Source organism: Budorcas taxicolor, chromosome 6 (assembly GCF_023091745.1).
Source record: "Budorcas taxicolor isolate Tak-1 chromosome 6, Takin1.1, whole genome shotgun sequence".
Classification (NCBI taxonomy): Eukaryota; Metazoa; Chordata; class Mammalia; order Artiodactyla; family Bovidae; genus Budorcas; species Budorcas taxicolor.
This window is the reverse complement of record NC_068915.1, coordinates 105,434,840-105,458,372: the sequence shown is the minus strand read 5'-3', so window position 1 is coordinate 105,458,372 and position 23,533 is coordinate 105,434,840. Positions and strand designations below refer to the sequence as shown.

At 41.9% G+C, this 23,533-nt stretch overlaps 1 protein-coding gene across 1 annotated transcript in view; it reads left to right on the top strand.

Annotated features, from left to right (window-relative positions):
* CLNK (cytokine dependent hematopoietic cell linker) overlaps positions 1-23,533 on the top strand; it is a 191,943-nt gene that overhangs the window by 162,101 nt on the left and 6,309 nt on the right. The window contains exons 15-18 of the mRNA XM_052641789.1: positions 1,222-1,262; positions 8,502-8,635; positions 13,923-14,000; positions 18,505-18,660. Of these exons, the coding sequence (XP_052497749.1) occupies positions 1,222-1,262; positions 8,502-8,635; positions 13,923-14,000; positions 18,505-18,660 (409 nt within the window). The remainder of the gene's footprint in view (positions 1-1,221; positions 1,263-8,501; positions 8,636-13,922; positions 14,001-18,504; positions 18,661-23,533) is intronic.

Below are 23,533 nucleotides of genomic sequence, written 5' to 3'. Positions count from 1 at the left end.
GAGGCTACTCTCCGTTGTGCTGCATGGGCTTCGCATAACAGCGCTTCTCTTGTTGTGGGGCGTGGGCTCTAGGCTTCAGTAGTTCCAACTCCCAGGCTCCAGGGCACAGGCTCAATAGTTGCAGTACAAGGGCTTTAGTTGCCCTGGGAGGCAAAGAGAATCTTCTTGGACCAAAGATGGAATCTGTGTCCCCAGCATTGACAGGTAGATTCTTATCCACTGCCTGGATAAGAATTGGGGAAGCCCTCTATGATTTTTGACCTAGACATTTAACAAAATTTTACACTGACTCATAGTAAAGGGACCGTGAATTGAAGGCTTAGATAGCAAAAGAAGCCTGACCAGTGATGACTGCACAATGCGGCGGTTCAATGATCCAATGGCATTGCTGTTTGCGAAGCAAGTCGTAGGACTCCAGGCTTCCATGGAAATGACGAAAACCAGATATGTATTCAGTTGATTTCATTGCTGCTGGTAAAGGGATGAATTTCGCTAAATTAACCCAGAGGTTTTGTTCAATTGCACAATCAAGGCATAGAGCATGCTCCACGTAATTAGATTTAACTTCAGCAACACCTAGAGTTTATAATGATGGTGCTGACCACAATACAAAATGAACCATAAAATTAGCACTGTTACCCAAAGCTAAACAGTAAGTGCTAAACTAAAGCTGTTGATAAACAGTCTTGGTAATGTTGTTACTGTATTTAGAAATGCATATTATTTGATTGTCTTTATTATATTTTTATAATCCTTTTTTTCTTTATGGAGTTCCTTCCTTTACACACAGTTTTCTTACCTAGCTCACATTTTAAGAGGAAATGAAATAATTTCTTTGCCCTTCTTCCTTGCTATGCATGACGCACCCTCAATTGGTAAGCAGTTATTAACACTACAGAGTAGGAGCTGTAGTGTTTTCTACAGTGACCATATCTACAAGGCCAGTCTGAAGTCATGGCTTCCAAAAGTAAAGGCTTATGATGCATGCTCACTGAAGTGACATGGAAAGAACATATATGAGTCAGTCAATTTGTTCCACATCTAATGTCAGTCTGTCTTGAGAAAGGAAGGAACCAGCCTCCTATACCTTACAAAACAGATGATTCTTCTAACCCATCCAGTAAACTATAAAGTGCACTGTACATATGACTTAGACCATGAGTACTGACCCAGCTAAAGTAGAAAATACTAACATTCTTTCAATTGTAATATTTCCTTTAGCTCTTCATTCATGACACGCAACCCGACTGTGCAAAACCGAGGTAAGAACACTTTACCTGAGAATTATAAAAAAAGCAGGTAAGTCATGACACTATTGATATTCCTGCACCATGAATTAGCCTTTGTGAAACTAAGAGTCCCTCAGCTGATGCATGTAGATGTTAATTCTCTCGTTTTCATTGATAAGTGCCATTGTATTATGTTAATATCACATAAATTTTATCCACAATTAAATATGATCACTTAGGTGATTCCAGTTTTTTCCTCTTATGGACATTAGTTGTGAGAAATATTGTAGATGTCTTCCCTTGTATATAATATGTACATATTTTTCCAAGTACATAATAGGATAAGTTCTCTTTTTAAGAGGGAAATGGCCACGTCTTAGAATATTCCTCTCTTCAGTGACACTAGATTCTGGTAGCTTAGTTGCTAAGTCATCTCCAACTCTTGCAATCCTATGGGCTATAGCCCACCAGGAATTTCTCAAGTAAGAACACTGGAGTGGCTTTCCACTTTCTCCTCCAGGGGATCTTCCTGATCCAGGGATCAAACGATATCTCCTGCATTGCAGGAGGATTCTTTACCACTGAACAATCAGGGAAGCCCAACCCTAGATGTAGTTTCCAAATTAGACATATCACTTTGACCAACAGCTTATGAGAGCCCATTGTTTCCTATCCTTTCCAACAGTTGTTTCCTGGCAAACTTTTAGTTTTTGCCATTCCACTGGTTGTAAAATATATTTATCATAAAAAGAGTCTGTGAAATAGAGAAAATAAAAACCAACCTCTTACTAATTCATTGAAAAGATAAAAATCAGAAGGATACCATGTCTATGGAGATGTCAAAAGTAGCCTATAAATATAGTGTTATATCACTCTTGGTGATGGGTTTTCATATTGTTAGTATTATTTGGCCCAAACTAGATATACCATGTTCTTTTGTCTTTCTTTCTTCACTCCCTATGCCATAGAGATTCTGTGTTCAGGCCTAATCTTTCAATCTTTCCCTGCTGAGCCACAGAATGGTGGCTGGACTCCATAGGATAGAGTGGAAAGACTGAGGGCTCTGCCGACCTTGATCCCACTTCTGCCTCTTTGAGCTTCACACTCCTCCATCCATAAAATTAAAATAATGATATTAACTCACAGGGTCCCACTTCTGTCTCTTTGAAAATTCAAATACTATTAACTAACAGGGTTAATACACACACACACACACACACACATGCACGCACACACACACACACACACAGCCCTCTGCTTAGCACATTGTAGGCAACTGACACATTTTAATATCCTTCCTTCTTTTTTTGCATTTCCTTTTCTTCTCCAGTGATTCTCTCCCTAACTGATCCAGTGAGACCAAAAGAGTCCTCCGTCACCTCCATCATGTCCTTATTTCTCTTTGCCCTGCACCATCTGGACCTTACATGGGGAAACCAATATAGAAAACTCATATCCCCAGATGTATGCATCCCTAATAAGAGTTTCCCAAGAGAGGACTCCTTTTCTAAAGGAGGGTGGCCACATGGCTCAATTGCTAGAAATTGAATGACAGAAACAGCAGTCTTAGAGGCCAGATCTTGGTGTATGAAAAGAAAAAGACCTGGAAGATCCAGGTGGAAGGTCCAGGGGCTGAATGGGCCAGGAAAGGCTTTTCAGATGGGGGTTTTGAAACTGGAATTATTGCAGAGATGGAGATACAGAATCATAGATTAAAGAGGAATCCAGAGTCTTGACTTAAAAGACAAAATCTTGAACACATAAAGAAATAAACAGCAGTTGAAGAATGGAACAGTGGTGTTAGTGAAGTGGAAAGCCTTCAAAGACATGAGTCCAGTCAAGCATCCTCTGACTGGGAGTGCATCATTCACACTGGGGTCATGTAGACTGTTCCCTACTCATCGAATTGCATAAAGAAACATCCTGGGATGGACAGGGAAAATGTTTTTATCTCCAGTGCCTTCAAACACCATTAATTCCTCTTTTGGGCAACAAATATCCACCACACATGTGGTTTATGCCCCAAATTGGGCTGGGCCTTAAGAATACAGAACAGAAACAGCCTCATCCTTTAACTGACCAGTGCTTGAACTTTTCCATCAATTTATTCAGAGATTCATTCTCCTGGGTAAAAATACACCCTTGGGTCACCAGTGCCTGGCAGAAATTAGGTGCACAGAAAACAGGACACAATCCAGGCATGTGTAGAGCTCTGAGTCTAGCGGGCTCTCTAAAGTTCGCTAGTTTTAAGTTGGATGTCTCATGTGAGTGGGACAATGTTCCACAGGTAGAAGAGGGAAAGTTACTTCTCCATCAATGTAGGTATCATCATCTCAGTTTAACAAATGAGAAAAGACTTTGAAAATATTCAGTTATACTTCTTTTTAAGGATGGGACTTTATTTATTTATTTTTAAGGAGTAAAATTCCTTTACAACACTGTGTTACTTTCTGCTGTACAACAATGTGGATCAGCTATATGCATGCATACATCCCCTCCTTCCTGGGCTTCCCCTCCACCCCCCTATCCCACTCCTCTATACCACCACAGAGCACTGAGCTGAACTCCTGTGCTATACAGCAGCTTCCCATTAGCTGTCTATTTCATACATGGTAGAATATACATATCAATTCTACCATATGCCCAATTACAGTTATTCTTGACTGTTCAGTTAATGTTAATAAATAGGTTTTTCTCAATTTTCTGATAAATAAATTCAAGCTAAACTACTGGGAGCCTAAGTAGATGGATCTCCGGACAAAAAAGAAAATTATCTTGATATATTGGAAGAAAAACCAGAAAGTTTGGGTTATAATTAAAAATATTAACTTTTGAGATGTTGGATCATTTCTTTTCTTATTTCAGTTTTTGTCCACTAAAGTTTTTTCTATTTGCATTTTATAAATTTTTTGTCATACATGACTCTTTTCTTAGAAATTTTTTGTTAAATTTTATATGGGGTAAAGTTAAAATAGAGATATTACTTTGTCAACAAAGGTCTGTCTAGTCAAGACTGTGGTTTTTCCAGTAGTCATGTATGGATGTGAGTGTTGGAATATAAAAAAAAAAAGCTGAGTGCAGAAGAATTGATGCTTTTGAACTGCGGTGTTGGAGAAGACTCTTGAGAGTCCCTTGGACTGCAAGGAGATCCAACCAGTCCATCCTAAAGGAAATTAGCCCTGGGTGTTCATTGGAAGGACTGATGTTGAAGCTGAAACTCCAATACTTTGGCCACCTGATGCAAAGAGCTGACTCATTTGAAAAGACCCTGATGCTGGGAAAGATTGAAGGCAGGAGAAGGGGACGACAGAGGATGAGATGGTTGGATGGCATCACTGACTCGATGGACATGAGTTTGGGTGAACTCCAAGAGTTGGTGATGGACAGGGAGGCCTGGCATGCTGCGATTCATGGCGTTGCAAAGAGTCTGATAGGACTGAGTGACTGAACTGAACTGAAAGTTAAAATTTGCTAATAAATAGGTGTGAAGAGCTGCTTAAAATAAAATGGTTTTAAGTTTCAAGTAAAGCTCTAGAGCTGTTTCTTTATTAACACTGTAACATTAGTAGTAGCATTCATTGAGTGACTAGGATGGGTCAGGCTCTGTGCTATATAAGAGATTTATATACATAAGCATTTTTAAATATTAGTAATTATTCATATCAATATGGTTCCATCAGTAAGTGTTGATATCAGTATGGTTCTATTGATATCAGCCTTTAAATATTAGTAATTATTGATATCAGTATGATAACAGTATGTTTTATCCATACTATTTTCATTAGACTATCCTAATTTTCTTGACCACTTACACATATTATCCCCAATGTTCTTCCATTTACTGTGTCAATCTCTTTATTAAATATATATATATATTTACTTATTTATTTGGTTGCACAAATTGTTGTGGTCTTAGCTGTGGCACACAGAATCTTCAGTCTTCTTGTGGCAGGCAGGATCTTTAGTAGGGGCATGTCAACTCTTGCAGGGGACACAGGGGACTTGGGTTTGATCCCTGGGTCAGGAAGATCCCCTAGAGAAGGAAATGGTAACCCACTCCAGTATTCTTGCCTGGGAAATCTCGTAAACAGAGGAGCCGGGCAGGCTACAGTTCATGGGTTGTAGAGAGGAGAGTTGGACATGACTGAGCACGCACGTGCACACACACACACACACACGCACGCATGCACACACGCACACGCACACACACACACACACTAACTCTTAGTTGCAGCACATAGTTTCCTGACCAGGGATCGAACCCTGGTCTCGTATATTGGGAGCAGACTCTTAGCCATTGGACCATCAGAGAAGTCCTCAATCTCTTTATTAATGTGACTCTCCATTCTCCAGGTAGGAGAGTCCTATTTCCTGGGATTATAAAACTCAAATGCAGTGCTTTATGTAAAACTTTCCAAAGATTACCACCATTACTTTAGAACAAAGTCAGCTAAATTTTTGTAGCGGAATTACATACTGGGAATTTCCCTCGTTTATTAAGCAAAGATCCATCCAGGACTTCTGGTGAAATTACATGGCAAAGTTGTTTTTTTGTTTGTTTTGTTTAACTCATTCTCTGAATAGACGACAGGTGCACAGAGCTGTTTCCAAACGCTCTTTTTCAAGCAGGATTCTTAAATATTCAAGCAAGGCACTCAGAGGTGAAATACAATAAATCAGTTGCCACAATATCATGAAAAATTCATAATCACTGAACACATGTATGCTACGCAAACTGATAGGCAATGCTGATAACAGTTATTTTCTTCTCTTAAGAACGTTCTCACTGTTTCGATCCATGTTGAAAAGATAGTTATGGCTATTTAAATAATAAGTCTTCTTGTACTGCTTCATTAAAATTTAAGTGACCAAACAGTTTTCTACAACAAACATTTGACACATGTATTCCCTATATTCTCAGACTCCACATTAAAAGTCACAATCCTTGGAATCCTCAAAATAGAACTTTCAATGTCTCAGGAGTACTCTGCTCTTCTTAGTAAACTTACAGAGAAATCCGGCATTTTGATGACAAAAAGAAACAGAATAAATACACATATAACTTAAATGTTATGGTAACTGGCATATAAATGTTTGCTAATGTTTTATTTAGCACCTTGCCTTAAAAAACATAGTGTGAAAAGTATTCCATTCTTTCAAAGTTCTTATTAAGCTACTGACCAGAATTATAACTTCTTTGTTCTCTAGACTGAATTAAGACTCAATAAGTTATAATTCTGCCTTCACAGTAATAACTCCTTTTCCATTTTATATGTTATCATTGTCCAGAATTTTATTTTATTATGAGGCTGTTTTCATGCTCTCAATGGTTTGTCATTTTTATACAGTTAATTCTTGCTTAAAATTACTAACATATTTATAAATATCTTTGTTAAGCATTCCTTCTAACAACTGACTTCTTCCTTGTGACCTTCAGCCAATTCAGTTCAGTCACTCAGTCATGTCCAACTCTTTACGACCATATGGACTGCAGCACGCCAGGCCTCCCTGTCCATCACCAACTCCTGGGGCTTACTCAAACTCATGTCCATTGAGTCAGTGATGCCATCCAATCATCTCATCCTCTGTCATCCCCCACTCCTGCCTTCAATCTTTCCCAGCATCAGGGTCTTTTCCAATGAATCAGCTCTTTGCATCAAGTGGCCAAAGTATTGAAGTTTCTGCTTCAACACCAGTCCTTCCAATGAACGCTCAGAACTGATCTCCTTTAGGATGGACTGGTTGGATCTCCTTGCAGTCCAAGGGACTCTCAAGACTCCTCCAACACCGCAGTTCAAAAGCATCAATTCTTCTGAGCTCAGCTTTCTTTATAGTCCAACTCTCACATCCACACATGACTACTGGAAAATCCATAGCTTTGACTAGACGGTCCTTTGTTGGCAAAGTAATGTCTCTGCTTTTTAATATGCAGTCTAGGTTGATCATAACTTTTCTTCCAAGGAGCAAGCATCTTTTAATTTCATGGCTGCAGTCACAATTTGCAACGACTTTGGAGCCCCCCCAAAATAAAGTCTGTCACTGTTTCCACTGTTTCCCCATCTATATTCCATGAAGTGATGGAACCAGATGCCATGATCTTAGTTTTCTGAATGCTGAGTTTTAAGCCAACTTTTTCACTTCCTCTTTCACTTTCATCAAGAGGCTCTTTAGTTCTTCTTTGCTTTCTGCTTTAAGTGTGGTGTCATCTGCATATCTGAGGTTATTGATATTGCCTTGTGACCTTAATTTCTTGAAATTCGTTTCTATTAGGTTTACTGGAATGACACAGTGAAAATATGTTATTTTTATTGCAGTAGAGAATGTACCACATCAAAACTTGACAAAGTGGTAATATCTTAAAGCTTAGGTGCCATGTGAAATCAAAACCCTTTCCATGAATCTTTTGTATTCTGTTACTATGAAATCCATTGGTCTATCTTCCCTTTTAAAAACTCTTACCCAGACATGATTTTGTAGCATCATATATTAGTCACTTGGAAAACAGTGATTCACAGACCTGAGCAGATCTTTCCCACATTAACATATTTTATGACATAATATTTTTTAAAATCACATTTGTAAGTAATACCTCCAATCTCATCAGAAAAGTCCAACTGTGGCTATGCTATTATGTCACTGTGGCAGATACAAGTTTTTCCAAACTCCAGTTTGTGCTTGAAAAGTCTAATTTTAAACTTGGCCACAAATACTGCCAGTTGTTTTCCATGAAGTGACAGGCTCACTTTGTTCATTTTTAGTAAAGCATCTGCCAAGTGCTCAATCTGAATAACTGTAATTTGTCTATTAGTCATTCTTTCAGGTTATAAAAGATGATCCATTAAAACAAAAAGTTATTTTTTTGCATTTTAAAACAATTGGTGTTTTCTGAGTTGGAAACAAGCTTGGCTTGTTTAAGAAACTAAGCAAAGTTCATTACACCCAGGACAGCATGGACGGTAGAGGATGGATGAAGAAATAAGAAGAGGAAGATTATATAGGATCTTATTGACAGAAGTTTAAATATTTGGGTTTTCTTCCAGGTCATCATGGAAGGATGTGTACCACGGGTGTAGTAAAGTCAGAATTACATTTTTTGAAGGTGACTCCAGATGCCCTAGGGAAACAGGGACAAAATCTGAAGCAAGAGAACAGTCCAGAGGAGATTGCTCTCAAGAGTGAGATGATGGTGGTAGAGGCTAAGTTGCCATAGACACCGGAGGGAGTGATGGGTTCCAGCACAGTCATATTTAAATGTGAATTTACTTTTCCCAGATCATAAAGAAAGCATGCCATCCTATGCTCCTCAGAGATGTCAGTCTCCAGCCGGCTCTGGCCCTCAGGAAAATCCACTACTTCATAAAATCACGAGCAGGAAGAAACCTTTCCCTGAAAGGTCTGATGGCAAGGTAAAACAGACACTTCCTACGGCACTTTTCTAGATGACCTTAGCACATAAAGAGGGGAAGATCCCCTGGAGAATGGAATGGCAACCCTCTCCAGTACTCTTGCCTGGAGAATCCCAAGGACAGAGGAGCCTGGTGGGCTACAGTCCATGGGATCACAAAGAGTTGGACATGACTGAATTAACTGAGCATGCACACAGCACCTAAAGAGAGCTTTCTTGAACAATGCCTAAAAAGGAGATCATCGCGATTGACTCTGAGATTTCCCTCTTCTGGCTATATATTATTGGGGGTTAATATTTTAAAAAATATTTTGCTGTATAACATTGCATCTTGCCATTTCACTAAAATTTTCAACTTGCCTATTTCCATATTCTTAAAGTGCTTTTTAAAAATTTAATCCAAAAAAGAGAGATATTTAGAACTGTGTTGTATGTGTATTGGTTGTTCAATAGTGTTTTACAATTGATGAAGATTTACATATTGCAACTGTTTTTTCAACAAAAGATTCACAAGTTGTATGCTCATTTCATTTGAACAGATCAGCAAGCATTTACTGAACCCTTATTCTATACCAGACAACGTGCTGGAAGTTATGGTCTCTGCCCCAGGAGAGATGTAAAAAGGGGCAGAGATGCAAACAGATGTAATAGTAGATGGATTCTTGCTTGTCCTTCATCTATTTCCTGCTTTCTTTCTAAAATATTCTCCATTCCCACAACCAGTTCTTCTCAAGCCATGCTACACTTATACTCACCTATATGGGGGGATAAACATTCTTTTAGTTTCTACCCTCTTCCCTCCATCACATTGCAACATTAAATTGAAGTTTCTTTCATGATAAGGCACAGTAGGACATGTTCCTTCTGGGTCTCCATTCCAGAGCTTCATAGGCTAAGAGTTCTGCTACAGAGCTTGCAAAAGATTTTAAACAGGAGCAGAGCAAATAGAATATCTCTGGTCAGTTCACTTCAGTTCAGTCACTCAGTCATGTCCTACTCTTTGTGACCTCATGGACTGCAGCAGGCTTCCCTGTCCATCACCAGCTCCTGGAGATCGCTCAGACTCATGTCCATCGAATTGGTGATGCCATCCTCTCATCTCATCTCTTGTCGTTCCCTTCTCCTGGGGACCAATCTTCCCGAGGAAGATTGAAGATCTTTCCCAGCATCAGAGTCTTTTCTAAAGAGTCAGTTCTTTGCATCAGATGGCCAAAGTATTAGAGTTTCAGCTTCCACATCTGTCCTTCCAATGAATATTCAGGACTGATTTCCTTTAGGATGGACTGGTTTGATCTGCTTGCTCTCCAAGGGACTCTCAAGAGTCTTCTCCAACACCACAGTTGAAAAACATCAGTTCTTCAGTGCTCAGCCTTCTTCACAGTCCAACTCTCACATCCACACGTGACTACTGGAACAATTGCTCATATTCCTGCAATGTTCCAAGTGCCATTGGTTGTCCTTATACTTAGTGTTAATTTTGACCTTAATTCTAAAAGAAGTCTCATATTCTTAAGTTTGACTTTGCACATAGTTTGCACGTGGTATGCACATGTGCATGGCTCTTCTATTGCCCCATCTTACATACCTGGCTTCCTTTTCATCATCTCCTTCATAAGCACTGGAATCCCAGAGTCCTACCTAGGTATCCATCCAAAAATTACACCCCCCCAGAACCTGGATTCTTCAGGCATGGGAGAGGCTTGCACTAAACCAGGATTTCCCTGATTTCAACTATTTGAATGCATGTTTATGATCTGTGGCCTATCTGTATATTATCTATAATAATGTTATATTTAGTAATATCTTTTAACTTTTCTTTTCATTTTACATCAGTGCTCTATTAAACCAGTATTACATACATACATAGAAAGTAATCATAAAACTAACCATGGCTTTCTACTTCTAGGTATACACCCAAAGAAATGAAAGCAGGGACTCAAACAAATTTTTGTACATTCATGTTGACAGCAGCATTATTTACAATAGCTGTGAAGCATAAACAGCCCAAATGTTTACTAACAAATAAATGGATAAATGAAATAAAGTAACATTATTCAGTTGTAAAACAGAATGAAATCCTGATGCGTTACAAAATAGATGAACCTTAAAAACATAACACTAAGTGAAATAAGCCAGACACAAAAAGACCAGTATAGAGTCTACTTATAGAATAAGTAAGTTCATAGAGCCAGAAAGCAGCATGGCAGTTGCCAGTGGAGTTATTGTTGAATGTGTGGAGTGTTTCAGTTTGGTATGATGGAAATGTTTTGGAGTGGGATAGTGTGACGGCTGCCAAGCCATGTGAATGTGCTCAATGTTATTGCATTGTACACTTGAAAGTGGCTACACGGCAAATCATATGCTGTGTACAGGGGCTTTCCAGGTGGCACAGTGGTAAAGAATCTACAGGAGATGCAGGAGACTTGGGTTCCATCCCTGCGTCAGGAAGATCCCCTGAAGTAGGAAGCGACAACTCACTCCAGTATTCTTGCCCATGAGATCCCATGGACTGTAGCCCACCAGGCTCCTCTGTCCATGGGGTCACAAAGAGTCAGAAACAACTGAGCGCATACATATGGTGTATATATTTTATCACATCCTTTAAAAAAATTCATTTTAGCTCAAACAAAACAAGGCTATTACATTGTAGTCGGATGCCAACACTCACTAATGGACCTCAGCATAAGGAGAGATTAGGGATGCCAAAACAAGAGACTTCCCTGGTGGTCCAGGGTATAAGACTGCACTTCCAGTTTGATCTCTGGTCGGTGAACTAGGGTCCCACATGCTGTGCAGCATGGCCAAAAAATAAATAAATAGATACATGAAAAATAAATAAATACAATCCATCCATTTAAAAAGTACAGATATTTAAAAAAAAATAAAAGAAATGTCATAGTGATATTAAGCACCAAAATGAAGCATCCCTGTTGGATTATTCAGAGGGCTGAAAAGAAAAGTGAAAGGGGCCCATCTCTCCCTCCAGGTCATTCAGAATTGCCTCACACTGTTCGAACAGCACCTAAACACACCAGCTCACACTCATGATCACACCTGGAGAACTATAGAGTTATGAAATCGCTAATAGCCATTCCCTTCTCCAGGGGATCTTCCCAACCCAGGAGTCTCCTCAAACCCAGGTCTCCCACATTGCAGGAGGATTCTTTACCAACTGAGCCACCAGGGAACCCCAAGAACACTGGAGTGGGTTAGCCTATCCTTCTCCGGGGATCTTCCCAACCCAGGGATTGAACTGGGGTTTCCTGCATTGCAGGCAGACTCTTTACCAACTGAGCTACCAGGGAAGAAGTAGCTCCAGCTTCAACTAACAAATAAAATCAGAGTAGAAGCAGCACAGCATGACTGAGCCTTGCCAGGCTCCCAGACTGGCAGAGAAGCTCCCCAGAAGCAACAGACATGTCTCAGCACAGAGAGCTCCCTCTTCCACAGGGAAGTGGGGTTCTGGGCTGCCCTTTGTTCTGGAACCTGGTACCTGACTTTGCTGGAGGGGAGCAGGTCCTACCTCTGGACATCCCAGCACACACCCACCCCTGGCAGTAGGGACTAGGTAAAGGGATTCATTCCAGCGGATGCCTCAAGTAAGAGGTGACTCTGCCCCCAAGCTTGATGGAAGACAATGGCAGACCCAGAGAGGAGGGGGAGTGAGGAGCCTAAACAGATTCCAGGCAGCGGGGCTACTCATGTCAAGCCCTGAAACCATGTGTGTCCAGACAAGAGCAAGCACAGCTGGCTGGCCAGGCCCTCGTCCTCAGATCTGGTGGGGGCAAGAAGTGAGGGGGGAGAGTTGGGGGGAAGCTAGCCCATGCCTTTCCCAGTGGTGCTCACATGGGTTGGTGAACCCATCATTGCAAGATCAGGCTTGTGCTGGGAGGACCAGGGATTTGGAAGACCAAAGATTTGATGGCACATCCCTAGTTCTTGCCACATGGAACAGAAGTTGACTTCCTGAGCCTCCACTGTCCTAACAGCGTCTGCCCTGCAGGATTCTTGTGGCCACGGACTGGGATAAGAACGAGGGAGGGCCTTGGAGATGCTGGACTCATGGAAAGGGTTATTTAGTAGTATTATCCTTGGAACTCAGTAAAGGAATTGCAGATCCATGGCGCATCTCCCTGACTGCCCTACCTCCTCTCTGATGTGGTGGATTTTATAATTAAAAGAAATAAATGTGTATAAATATGATACCATGGCACAGAGAGAAAGCCAGACAGACTTAGGGTTCAAATCCCAGTCCTACCACAGGTGAGTTTAGGCAACTGACATAAAGATGCTCTCAGGACGTCCCCGGTAGTCGAGGGGTTGAGAGTCCACCTGCCGATGCAGGAGACATGGGTTTGATCCCTGGTCCGGGAGGATTCCACATGCCACAGTGCAGTAAGTCCATGTGCCACAGCTACTGAAGCCAGCGTGCCCTGGAGCCTACGCTCTGCAACAAGAGAAGCCATCGCAATGAGAAGCTTTCAAGCTGCAACTAGAGAGTAGCCTCTGCACACTGTAACTAGAGGAAGTCCACGTAGCAACAAAGACCCAGTGCAGCCAAAAATAAGTAAATAAATGAATAAGCCATTTTAAATAAAAATTTAAAAATTAATTTAAAAAAATTTTTTAATTATCTTTCCCTTTCCCTTTTATTTAATTATCTTTCACTCCCCTGCTGTTTTTATGGTGACTAGGGCCTCGTAGGCATCAAAAATAACATACATCCCACCTCAATAGGCTTCAGCAGGTACAGGTTCAGAAAGCATTGATGATAAAGGGTTCATTATCCATTTTGAGTTTGGTGCCAAAACACCTTTCTCAGTAGATGGAGTAACGTTTCTGGTTTCTTTCAATGAAAGATCTGTCATGTCAATTTTACAATTCCTAAACTGCTGTTACTTTGTCTGTGTCCATCTCAAGATCAAGGATAGGCAGTTTTTACTGCATATTTGCTATAAATTCAACTGTGATCGGTCACTGAGTGTGTGTTCAGTCACTCAGTCATATCCGACTCTTTGCAGCCGTGTAGACTGTAACTCACCAAGCTCCTCTGTCCGTGGGATTTTCCAGACAAAACTGAAGTGGGTTACCATTTCCTACTCTAGGGGCTCTTCCCAACCCAGGGATAGAAACCACATCGCTTACATCTCCTGCATTGGCAGGCAGGTTCTTTACCACTGTGCCACCTGGGAAGCCCCATGATTTGGCACTAGTGGAACAAAAGCAAGCTTTAATTAACAATCCTTCCCTTTGACCCTAAAACACTCACCATTTCACGTGTACTGCAGGACGTCCAGCGCAACGAATGGTACATCGGAGAATACAGTCGCCAGGCAGTGGAAGAGGCGTTACTGAAGGAGCACAAGGTAATGGCTTCTCCAGGGCATGTTGGCATTGTTTCTGTAGTCACCCTAGAGTTTTCTGCCCATAGGTCACAGGCTGTAATTTCTCGCTGCTGGGGAGGTTGTCACTGAAAACGGGTTTTCAAATAGTTTTAGATTTCAGACTTGGTTGTGCCACTTATCAGCTGTGTGACTTTCTCAATTTCCTGCTGCTGCTGCTGCTAAGTCGCTTCAGTCGTGTCCGACTCTGTGCGACCCCATAGACAGTAGCCCACCAGGCTCCGCTGTCCCTGGGATTCTCCAGGCAAGAACACTGGAGTGGGTTGCCATTTCCTTCTCCAATGCATAAAAGTGAAAAGTGAAAGTGAAGTCGCTCAGTCGTGTCCGACTCCTAGCAACCCCATGGACTGCAGCCTACCAGGCTCCTCTGTCCATGGGATTTTCCAGGCAAGAGTACTGGAGTGGGTTGCCATTGCCTTAACATCTGTAAATGCAGGTTTCTTTATTTGTTAAATGAAAATAGTAAAATCAACCTTAAGGATCTATTTTGGAGACCAAATGTGGAGGCTAGAGTAGGAACAGAGGCTGCAATGGAAGGTGCTTTCCTTCTGCTTTGTTCAAGATTCATGTCCTTTCTATAGGTCTGCCCAAGGTATGGTTGGCTTTTCACATCTCACTTCTTTAAGAAATAACAGGGATGATAAATGCTGAAATAGTCAGGATGTGATAGATCATGCTGTAGTAACGAACAGCCCCAAGATTTCAGTTGCTTAGCATAACAGAACTGTATCTGTTTCTTGAGCTTCATGCTCAAGACAGGTTTGGGTGGGTAGACCCAGACTGCTAGAGGCTCCATCTGAGTGTATGCTCACACCAATCACACACTGGCTTTCAACACATTCTCTCAAATATAGTATGCTGCATCTCTGCTCACATTTCATTGGCCAGACTGAACCACATGACCAGACTCAACTTCAAAAGAAGTGGAAATGTGTGAAAAAAAAAAAAAAAAGTTCCAAAGCTACATGGGATCAAAACAAGAGAGGACCTGGGATAACTGTGATCAGATCAAATCACTACTATAACAATCATCACAAATAGAAAATAGTTGTTAAGCAACTAACTCTACTATGTGCCAAGAACTAGAATGGATTGTTTAGAAGTGACAGGAAGGCTCTCAGGACCAATGGAATATCAAAACTTATCCTCAGCTAATGATTGTTGAGTGAGGAAATACAAAAATGGATGAGTTATTTAATTAGGGGATGGGTGAATAAATGACAGGTCCCCAATAAATTTTAATAAAACTTAGCTCTCAAAATTGATATCATTACATTATTAATACACATTATACATAATTATAATATATTGCTATCAAATTACTAAGTTAATTATATGTAAGTTGCTAGGGTAAACAGAATAATGCTCCTCCCACTGCAATATAGCCACTTTCTAATCGCCAATATCTGTGTCTCTGTCACCTTACGTGGAAAAAAAAATTGCAGATGGAATTAAGTTTGGAATCTTGAGATAGGGAAATTATTCTGGATTATCAGGGAAGGTTGACTATAATCACAAGGGTCCTCATAAGAGGGAGACAGGAGGCTCAGAGTCAGCCTTACAGAGCCATAAGGCAAGCACTGGTGGCAGCTTCTAGAAGCTAGCAAAGGCAAGAAAATACATTCTCCCCTAGAATCTCTAGAAGGAACACAGCCCTGCTGGCACCTTGATTTAAATCCAGTGAGTACCATACCAGACTTCAATCCCCAGAACTGTAAGAGAATATATGTGTGTGTTAGTCCATTGAGTTCATTCAAATTTGTTATAGTAATAGTAGGAAATTAATACATCTGATAACAAAGTATCTTGAACGTATTGAACGTATTAGGAATTAGCAAAACTATCTCATTCTCTAGATAAGGCAACCAAGGCTAAGGTTTCAATTACAAGGTGGAGAAAGTGCCAGAACCTGTATTAAAGATCAGTGCTGTCTTCAAAAGATCACAGCAGCCTCTAGGAGCCACAGTAGTTCTTTATTTTCTAGAAGGGACTACAAAGGACTCATAGGTGGCTGGGTGGTGCTTGCCTCGAGGACTCTTCTTCCCTCTCCCCGAGGAATCCCACACACGGCTGACCTCTGCTGCATCTAATGGTGACATGGTCATGCCCACTCCAACCCTGTCTCTTCTTGGCTAATCAACCATGACACTCCCTGAGTCTCTTTCCCAAGGGAAAAATAGCTCTTAGAAGACCTACTTCCAGGAGCCCCTTGTGTGGATGATGCTAGAAGGGCAATGTACATGCCATATAATGTCCTTCCCACTACATTTGGGCATTTTCAAGGCTCCCTTTCCTCCCCTTCTGTGTGCCTGTTTCCCAAAAAGCTTTGAGAAAACAGAATCTCAGTTGAATTACTTCATATTTTCCTATTTGGTTTGTCTCAGTTCTGTCAAAACATGTTTCTCATTTATGTAAGATAATTTAATTCAAATTGCAGGGTTGCCCAAATTCACTGTGACAAACTCATTGCAGAGTGTTAAATGATAAACCCCCAAACCAGCCACATGTCTTGGCCTCCTCTCACTTTCTAATCTTTGGCAATGTTCTGTGCTTGAGTCTTAAGGCTTTAATTATGCCTGAATGTTTTTGGCAGAACAGGTTCCAGAAAATTCCTTAAGCTCACATTATGCACTTGGAGATTGGTGTATTTATAGCAAGAATATGGCCTTGGCTTTTTGGTTTTCCGTTGATTAGCTGTAATGTGTCAGGGGATCCACTTAGATAACTAGAACCTAATTCCCTTACCTGTAAAATGGGGATAAAATACCTCCTCAAACCTTATGTAAGGATCAAATAAAATCTGTATAAAGTGCTTGGCATCCTGAGAGCAGTTTTCAGTAAACCTTAGCTGCCAGCATCATCATGACATCACTATAGTTTTATAGTATTATTTATAAATTTAATATACTTATCGTGTTATTATAGAGTAATAATCATTATTATAGATGCATGTATATAATATCTATAAACATATAGAAATGAAATATAGTCAACAGAGGAGATAATTACAAATATAAATTACATTACATAACACCTATCACACAGCGAAGGCATTGTGCTGTACATATTAACTAGATCTACTCTACATATTTATAACTACATATCCAACAATCAATGCAATTACAGTTAAAGATTTTTCAGTATTTTTCCTCATATAACTGACATGATGTAGCCACAGAACTAAGCCTTATATGTGTACCTGTTCAGGAAGATTGCTCCATTTCTTAGCCTTTCATGACCAGATCTTCATCCTGAGCTACTCCCCAGGGTGTGCCTGATTATTTGATATTATATGTCTAGCTTGTCTAGTTACAGCCTTCAGACCATTTCACACTATGGGCTTTCTTTTGGAAACCTCCGCTGTCCCCCCGTGGTTTCTGTGACACTGAAGCTTCTGAGTTTCAGTCCATCTCTGAGACATCAGCTTGGAACGTTTTTTGTCTCCTCTGCTTTCCCCTGCACTTCCTGTCACCTCATCCCATGCTCTATTTTCTATTTCTCCTTCATAAAGTCTTTCCACTTACTCTGACATCAGTGACTGAAGCCATCTCCCCATGCAGAGGATCAGCGTCAATGCTCAAATCCTCTCCTACTCAAAGCCTGCGGTGGTTCCTACTGTCTCTAGAATAATACCCGGAACATTAACAGAACAGGAAATGCGTGAACCCTGGCAGATGGAGGAAAGCAGCCCTAGAGAGGGGAGGAAAGGGAAGTCAGAGGGGGTGGCTTGTGCAAATGCTAAGAACCTGAAAGCAAGATGGTGCCCCTGGGAAATGGTAGCTTGACCAGCACCATCATCCCAGGGCTGGAGGCTGCAGGAGTGACCGAGATAAAACTGCAGGAGAGTCTGGTACCTTGGTCCATGAAGATCATGTTATAGTTGTAGCCATGGCACTGAGGACAGCGGGAGATACTGGAAGATTTGGAAGAGGAGGGTGTTGTGATCTGAATGGTCCATTTCTCACAAAACGACAACAACCCCTAGACACGTTGCTGTTCAGTCACTTAGTCCTGTCTCTTTGCAACACCATGGACTGCAGCACTCCAGGCTTTCCTGTCCTTCACTATCTCCTGGAGTTTGCTCAAACTCATGTCCATCAAGTCAATGATGCCATCCAACCCTCTCATCCTCTGTTGTGCCCTTCTCCTCCTGCCCTCAATCTATACCAGCATCAGGGTCTTTTCCAGTGAGTTAGCTGTTTGCACCAGGTGGCCAAAATATTGCAGCTTCAGCTTCAGCATCAGTCCTTCCAATGAATATCCAGGGTTGATTTCCTTTAGGATTGTATCCTTCAGTAAACACCTACTGAATTAAATTGAATAAAGAACTGGGTTGCCAGAAACTAAGGCTTCTTGGGGATCTCAGGCACACAGGCTTCACTGCTGTGCCTGTTGGGAGGGTGGATTCTGGTTATGAAGATCATTGTGAAAGGGGCTGGAAGGATCATTGTTCTTCCTTTTGCTTCAGGATGGTACCTTCTTGGTCCGAGATTGCTCTGCAAAATCCAGGGCGGAGCCCTATGTGTTGGCGGTGTTTTATGGGAACAAGGTCTACAATGTGAAAATCCGCTTCTTGGAGAGGAATCAGCAGTTTGCCCTGGGGACAGGACTCAGAGGAGATGAGGTGAGTATAACCCAATGGCTTCCCTTTTGCAAGCAAAGGACAGCAATAAGGGGAGCTTTGAAGGCGTTCATAGGGATTGTCTAGTGGCTCAGACTATAAAGAGTCTGCCTGCAATGTGGGAGACCCAGGTTCGATCCCTGGAGAAGGAAATGGCAACCCCCTCCAGTATTCTTGCCTGGAAAATCCCATGGATGGAGGAGCCTGGTGAGCTGCAGTCCATAGGGTCGCAAAGATTTGGAAACAACTGAGCAACTTCACTTTGGGAGATGCTGGCTGAGTCACTCCCTAATCCCCATGACTGCAGATCAGAGAAGAGCCACCCTGGAGGTACAGAATGTAATCTAATCCTTCCAACCCCTTCCACAACCATCCTCGCCCATGTCTTAGCTCACAGGACCTACAGCCAATCCTGACCTTTCCATACACCCTCTCTCCTGCTTGGCCCATTAAAGAAAACTCATTCTGTAACATACATCTCCATCCTGCCTGCCAGGAAGCCTTGCCTGAGACCCATGTTAATGCCACACTCCTTCCCCACCCAGCGCTGAACTCACACTGCAGCCATCTCTGGCGACATCAGCAGTACTGGCATTAGGAATCAGTAGGTGTGTGTCCCCACATTGACCGTGGGCTCAGTCACTGCATCCAGTGCTACGCTGAGTGTGACCAACCTCGGTACATGTCTGCTGAGAGGCAGCAAGGTGGAAGAATGACTCAATTAAAGCATTCATTAATAACTGAATAAATAGATCAGAGAGAAAAGGGAAAGGAGATTGATTTCTGCTATGTTTATGCTAGGCCTGGTCTGTCTGCATTATCTTGTTTTAACCCTCAGCAGCTCTTTGATAGAACAGTGGTTCCTATCTTAGATGTAGGGAAACTGAAGCTTAAAAAATTAAGTCGAGGGCTAGAGATGCACAGGTGGTGAGAGGGCAGAGAGAGGCTGTTCTTTCAACTCTTCTAGAAGGAAGGTAGGAAGGAGGGAGGGAGGAAAGAGAAGGCAAGATAGGGTTCAAGTTCTATCACCATTTACTAAGTGTGTGAACTCAGGCCAGTCACTTCACTTCTCTAGGCTTTCAGTTCAGTTCAGTTGCTCAGTCATGTCCGACTCTTTGTGACCTCATGAACCACAGCACACCAGGCTTCTCTGCCCATCACCAACTCCTGGAGTCCACTCACACTCATGTACATCGAGTCGGTGATACCATCCAACCATCTCATCCTCTGGCGTCCCCTTCTCCTCCTGCCCTCAATCTTTCCCAGCATCAGGGTCTTTTCAAATGAGTCAGCTCTTAGCATCGAGGTGGCCAAAGTATTGGCCAGCTTCAATATCAGCTTCAATTCAGCTTCAACATTAGTCCTTGCAATGAACACTCAGAACTGATCTCCTTTAGGATGGACTGGTTGGATCTCCTTGCAGTCCAAGGGACTCTCAAGGGTCTTCTCCAACACCACAGTTCAAAAGCATCAATTCTTCTGTGCTCAGCCTTCTTTATAGTCCAACTCTTACATCCATACATGACTACTGGAAAAACCATAGCTTTGACTAGATGGACCTTTGTTGACAAAGTAATGGCTCTGCTTTTTAATATGCTGTCTGCTGCTGCTAAGTCACTTCAGTCGTGTCCAACTCTGTGCAACCCCATAGTCAGCAGCCCAAAAGGCTCCCCTGTTCCTGGGATTCTCCAGGCAAGAACACTGGAGTGGGTTGCCATTTCCTTCTCCAATGCTGTCTAGGTTGGTCATAACTTTCCTTCCAATGAGTAAGCATCTTTTAATTTAATGGCTGCAATCACCATCTGCAGTGATTTTGGAGCCCCCCAAAAACAGTCAGCCACTGTTTCCACTGTTCCTCTGGGCTTTAGGTTCTTCAAATGTAAATGTTCTTTGCAAGTCTGGACTTCTGTAATTCAGTGATTCTCATGTACCCCCTCTGTTTATCTGTCAGTGTATGGTATAGGCTACATTGTGGCCCCCTCCCAAATTCCTATGTGAAAATTCTAGCCCCCAGCACCTCAGAATGTGACCAAATTTGCAGACAGGGTCTTTTTGTTTGTTTTTGCTTTCTTTATTTATTTTGGCTGCATCAGGTCTTAGTTGAGGCCTGTGGGATCTTTTATTGCGGCTCATGGACTCTCTAGCTGGGGCACATGAGCTCCAGTGCATGCAGACTCAGTAGTTGTGGTCATCGGGCTTAGTTGCCCCATGGCATGTGGGATCTTAGTAGCCTGTATGCATGCGTGCTAAGTCACTTCATAGTATCCTGACCAGGGATCAAACCCATGTCCCCTGCATTGCAAGGAGGTTTCTTAACCACTGGTCCACCAAGGAAGTCCCCTAGAGATGAGGTCTTTAAAGAGGTGACTAAGATAAAGCGAGGTCACTAGAGTGGCCTCTGACCCCATAGGCGTGGTGTCCTTATGAGAAGAGGAGATTAGGACATAGACACACACAGATACGCAGTCACAGAGAGAAAGGGGACATTTTCAAGCCAAGGAGAGAGGCCTTAGAAGGAACCAACCCTGCCAACATCTTGATCTTGGAATTCTGACCTCCAGGTCTGTGAGGAAATTAATTTCCATTATTTAAGTTCCCTCCCACCCTAGTGGGTGGTAGTTTGTTGTGGAAGCCCAAGAAAACTGCCACAGTAAGAAACCAGAACTGTCACACAGACACCTATTGTTCTCCAATAGGTATCAGAACGACTGATGCCACGGCTGCCAAAATGCTTCAGGAAGGCATGAGTGTGGACATCCCAGCTTAAACCCAGGGCCTGACCCAGAGTCGTTTTCTGAGAATCGCACGTGGCTGGAGAGGGTGGTCAGCACTGGCCAGGCCACCGTGGGGTCAGTTCACCAGACTCTGCTCCAGCCTGGTAAAGTTTTGGCATAAAGGAGAACATGAGTGAATAAATAAATACATAAATAAATCTTCCAAATATTGCCAAGTAAGAAAGGGATCAAAAGGTTAAATTGCCAACATTCAATAGATCATGGAAAAAGCAAAGGAGTTCCAGAAAAACATCTACTTCTGCTTCATTGACTACGTGAAAGCTTTTGACTGTGTGGATCACAATGAACTGAGGAAAATTCATGGGCATACCAGACCACCTTACCTCTCTCTTGAGAAATCTGTATGAAGGTCAAGAAGCAACACTTAGAACCAGATATGAAACAACTGACTGGTTCAAAATTGGGGAAGGAGTATGACAAGGCTTTATATTGTCACACTGCAAGTACATCATGTGAAATGCCAGGCTGGATGAATCACAAGCTGGAATCAAGATTGCCAGGAGAAATATCAACAACCTCAGATATGCAGATGAAACTACTTTAATGGCAGAAAGTGAAAAGGAACTAAAGAGCCTCTTGATGAGGGTAAAAGAGGAGAGTGAAAAAGCTGGCTTGAAACTCAACATTGAAAAGACTAAGATCGTGGTATTTGGCTCCATCACTTCATGGCAAATAGAAGGGGGAAAAGTGGCACAGTAACGGATTTTATTTTCCCAGGCTCCAAAATCACTGCAGACGGTCACTGCAGCCATGACATTAAAAGATGCTTGTTCCTTGGAAGGAAAGTTATGACAAATCTAGACAGCATAATAAATAGAGGGACATCACTTTGCTGACAAAAGTTTGTACACTCAAAGCTATGGTTTTTCCAGTAGTCATGTACAGATGTGAGAGCTGGATCATAACGAAGGCTGAGTGCTGGAGAATTGATGCTTTTAAACTGTGCTGCTGGAGAAGACTCTTGAGAGTTTCTCAGACTACAAGGAGATCAAACCAGTCAATCCTAAAGGAAATCAACCCTGAATATTCATTGGAAGGACTGAGGCTAAAGCTCCAATACTTTGACTAGCTGATTCACTGTAAAAAAAAAAAAAAAAAAAAAACCCTGATGCTGGGAAAGACTGAAGGCTAAAGGAGAAGGGGGTGGTAGAGGATGAGATGGTTAGATAGCATCATTGACTCAATGAACTTGAATTTGAGCAAACTCCTGGAGATAGTGGAAGACAGAGGAAACTGGCATGCTGCAGGCCATGGGGTCACAGGGTTGGACATGACTTGGAAGCCACCCTTAGAGACTGAACAACAACAGAAACAAAGGGTTTCAGCAAAACGAAAAAGAGGAGTTGCAGCTATTTCCTTTTGGGATGAGGATTAGTGAGTAAATGAATGTCGAACACTAAGAACACTACCTGGGACATATCAATAAATGTTAGTCATTATTATTTTTTTATTATTCTGACTGGGTCATGGTGATAACTAGGACATAGTTCCCCTTAGGTCCAGAGAGTGTGTGCCTGCTCAGCCATGTCTGACTGTTCGTGACCTTATGGACTGTATAGCCCACTAGGCTCCTCTGTCCATGGAATTTTCCAGGCAGGAATACTGGAGTGAGTTTTCATTTCCTACTCCAGAGGATCTTCTTGAGCCAGGGATTGAACCCACGTCTCTTGTGTCTCCTGTACTGGCAGGCAGACACAAGATTCTATACCACTGCACCACCTGGGAAGCCCCTGGGTCCAGATACCTATGATTAATGGAATTTCCCAGCTCAATTTCCCTTTATTCTTCTGTGTCTTCTGCAGCTCATAGAATTTCTCATTTACGAAAAAAAAAAAAAGACTTATCTGACTCTGACTTTAAGTGCTTGGGATTCCTTTTCCTTAGAGAACACAAGAAATGGAAATCACGTTCCCTGAAATGTGCTGGGCTCTCTCTGAGCTGCTGTTTTCATTCGCTCTCACCTTTGGAAACACTCTGGAAAGGATGTGTTATTGAACCCCTTTTACCAGTGAGGAAACCAAGCTCTAAAGAGGTTACAGCTTTTTCCAAGCTAACTTTGGTCTGCCTGTGAAAGAGGAAAC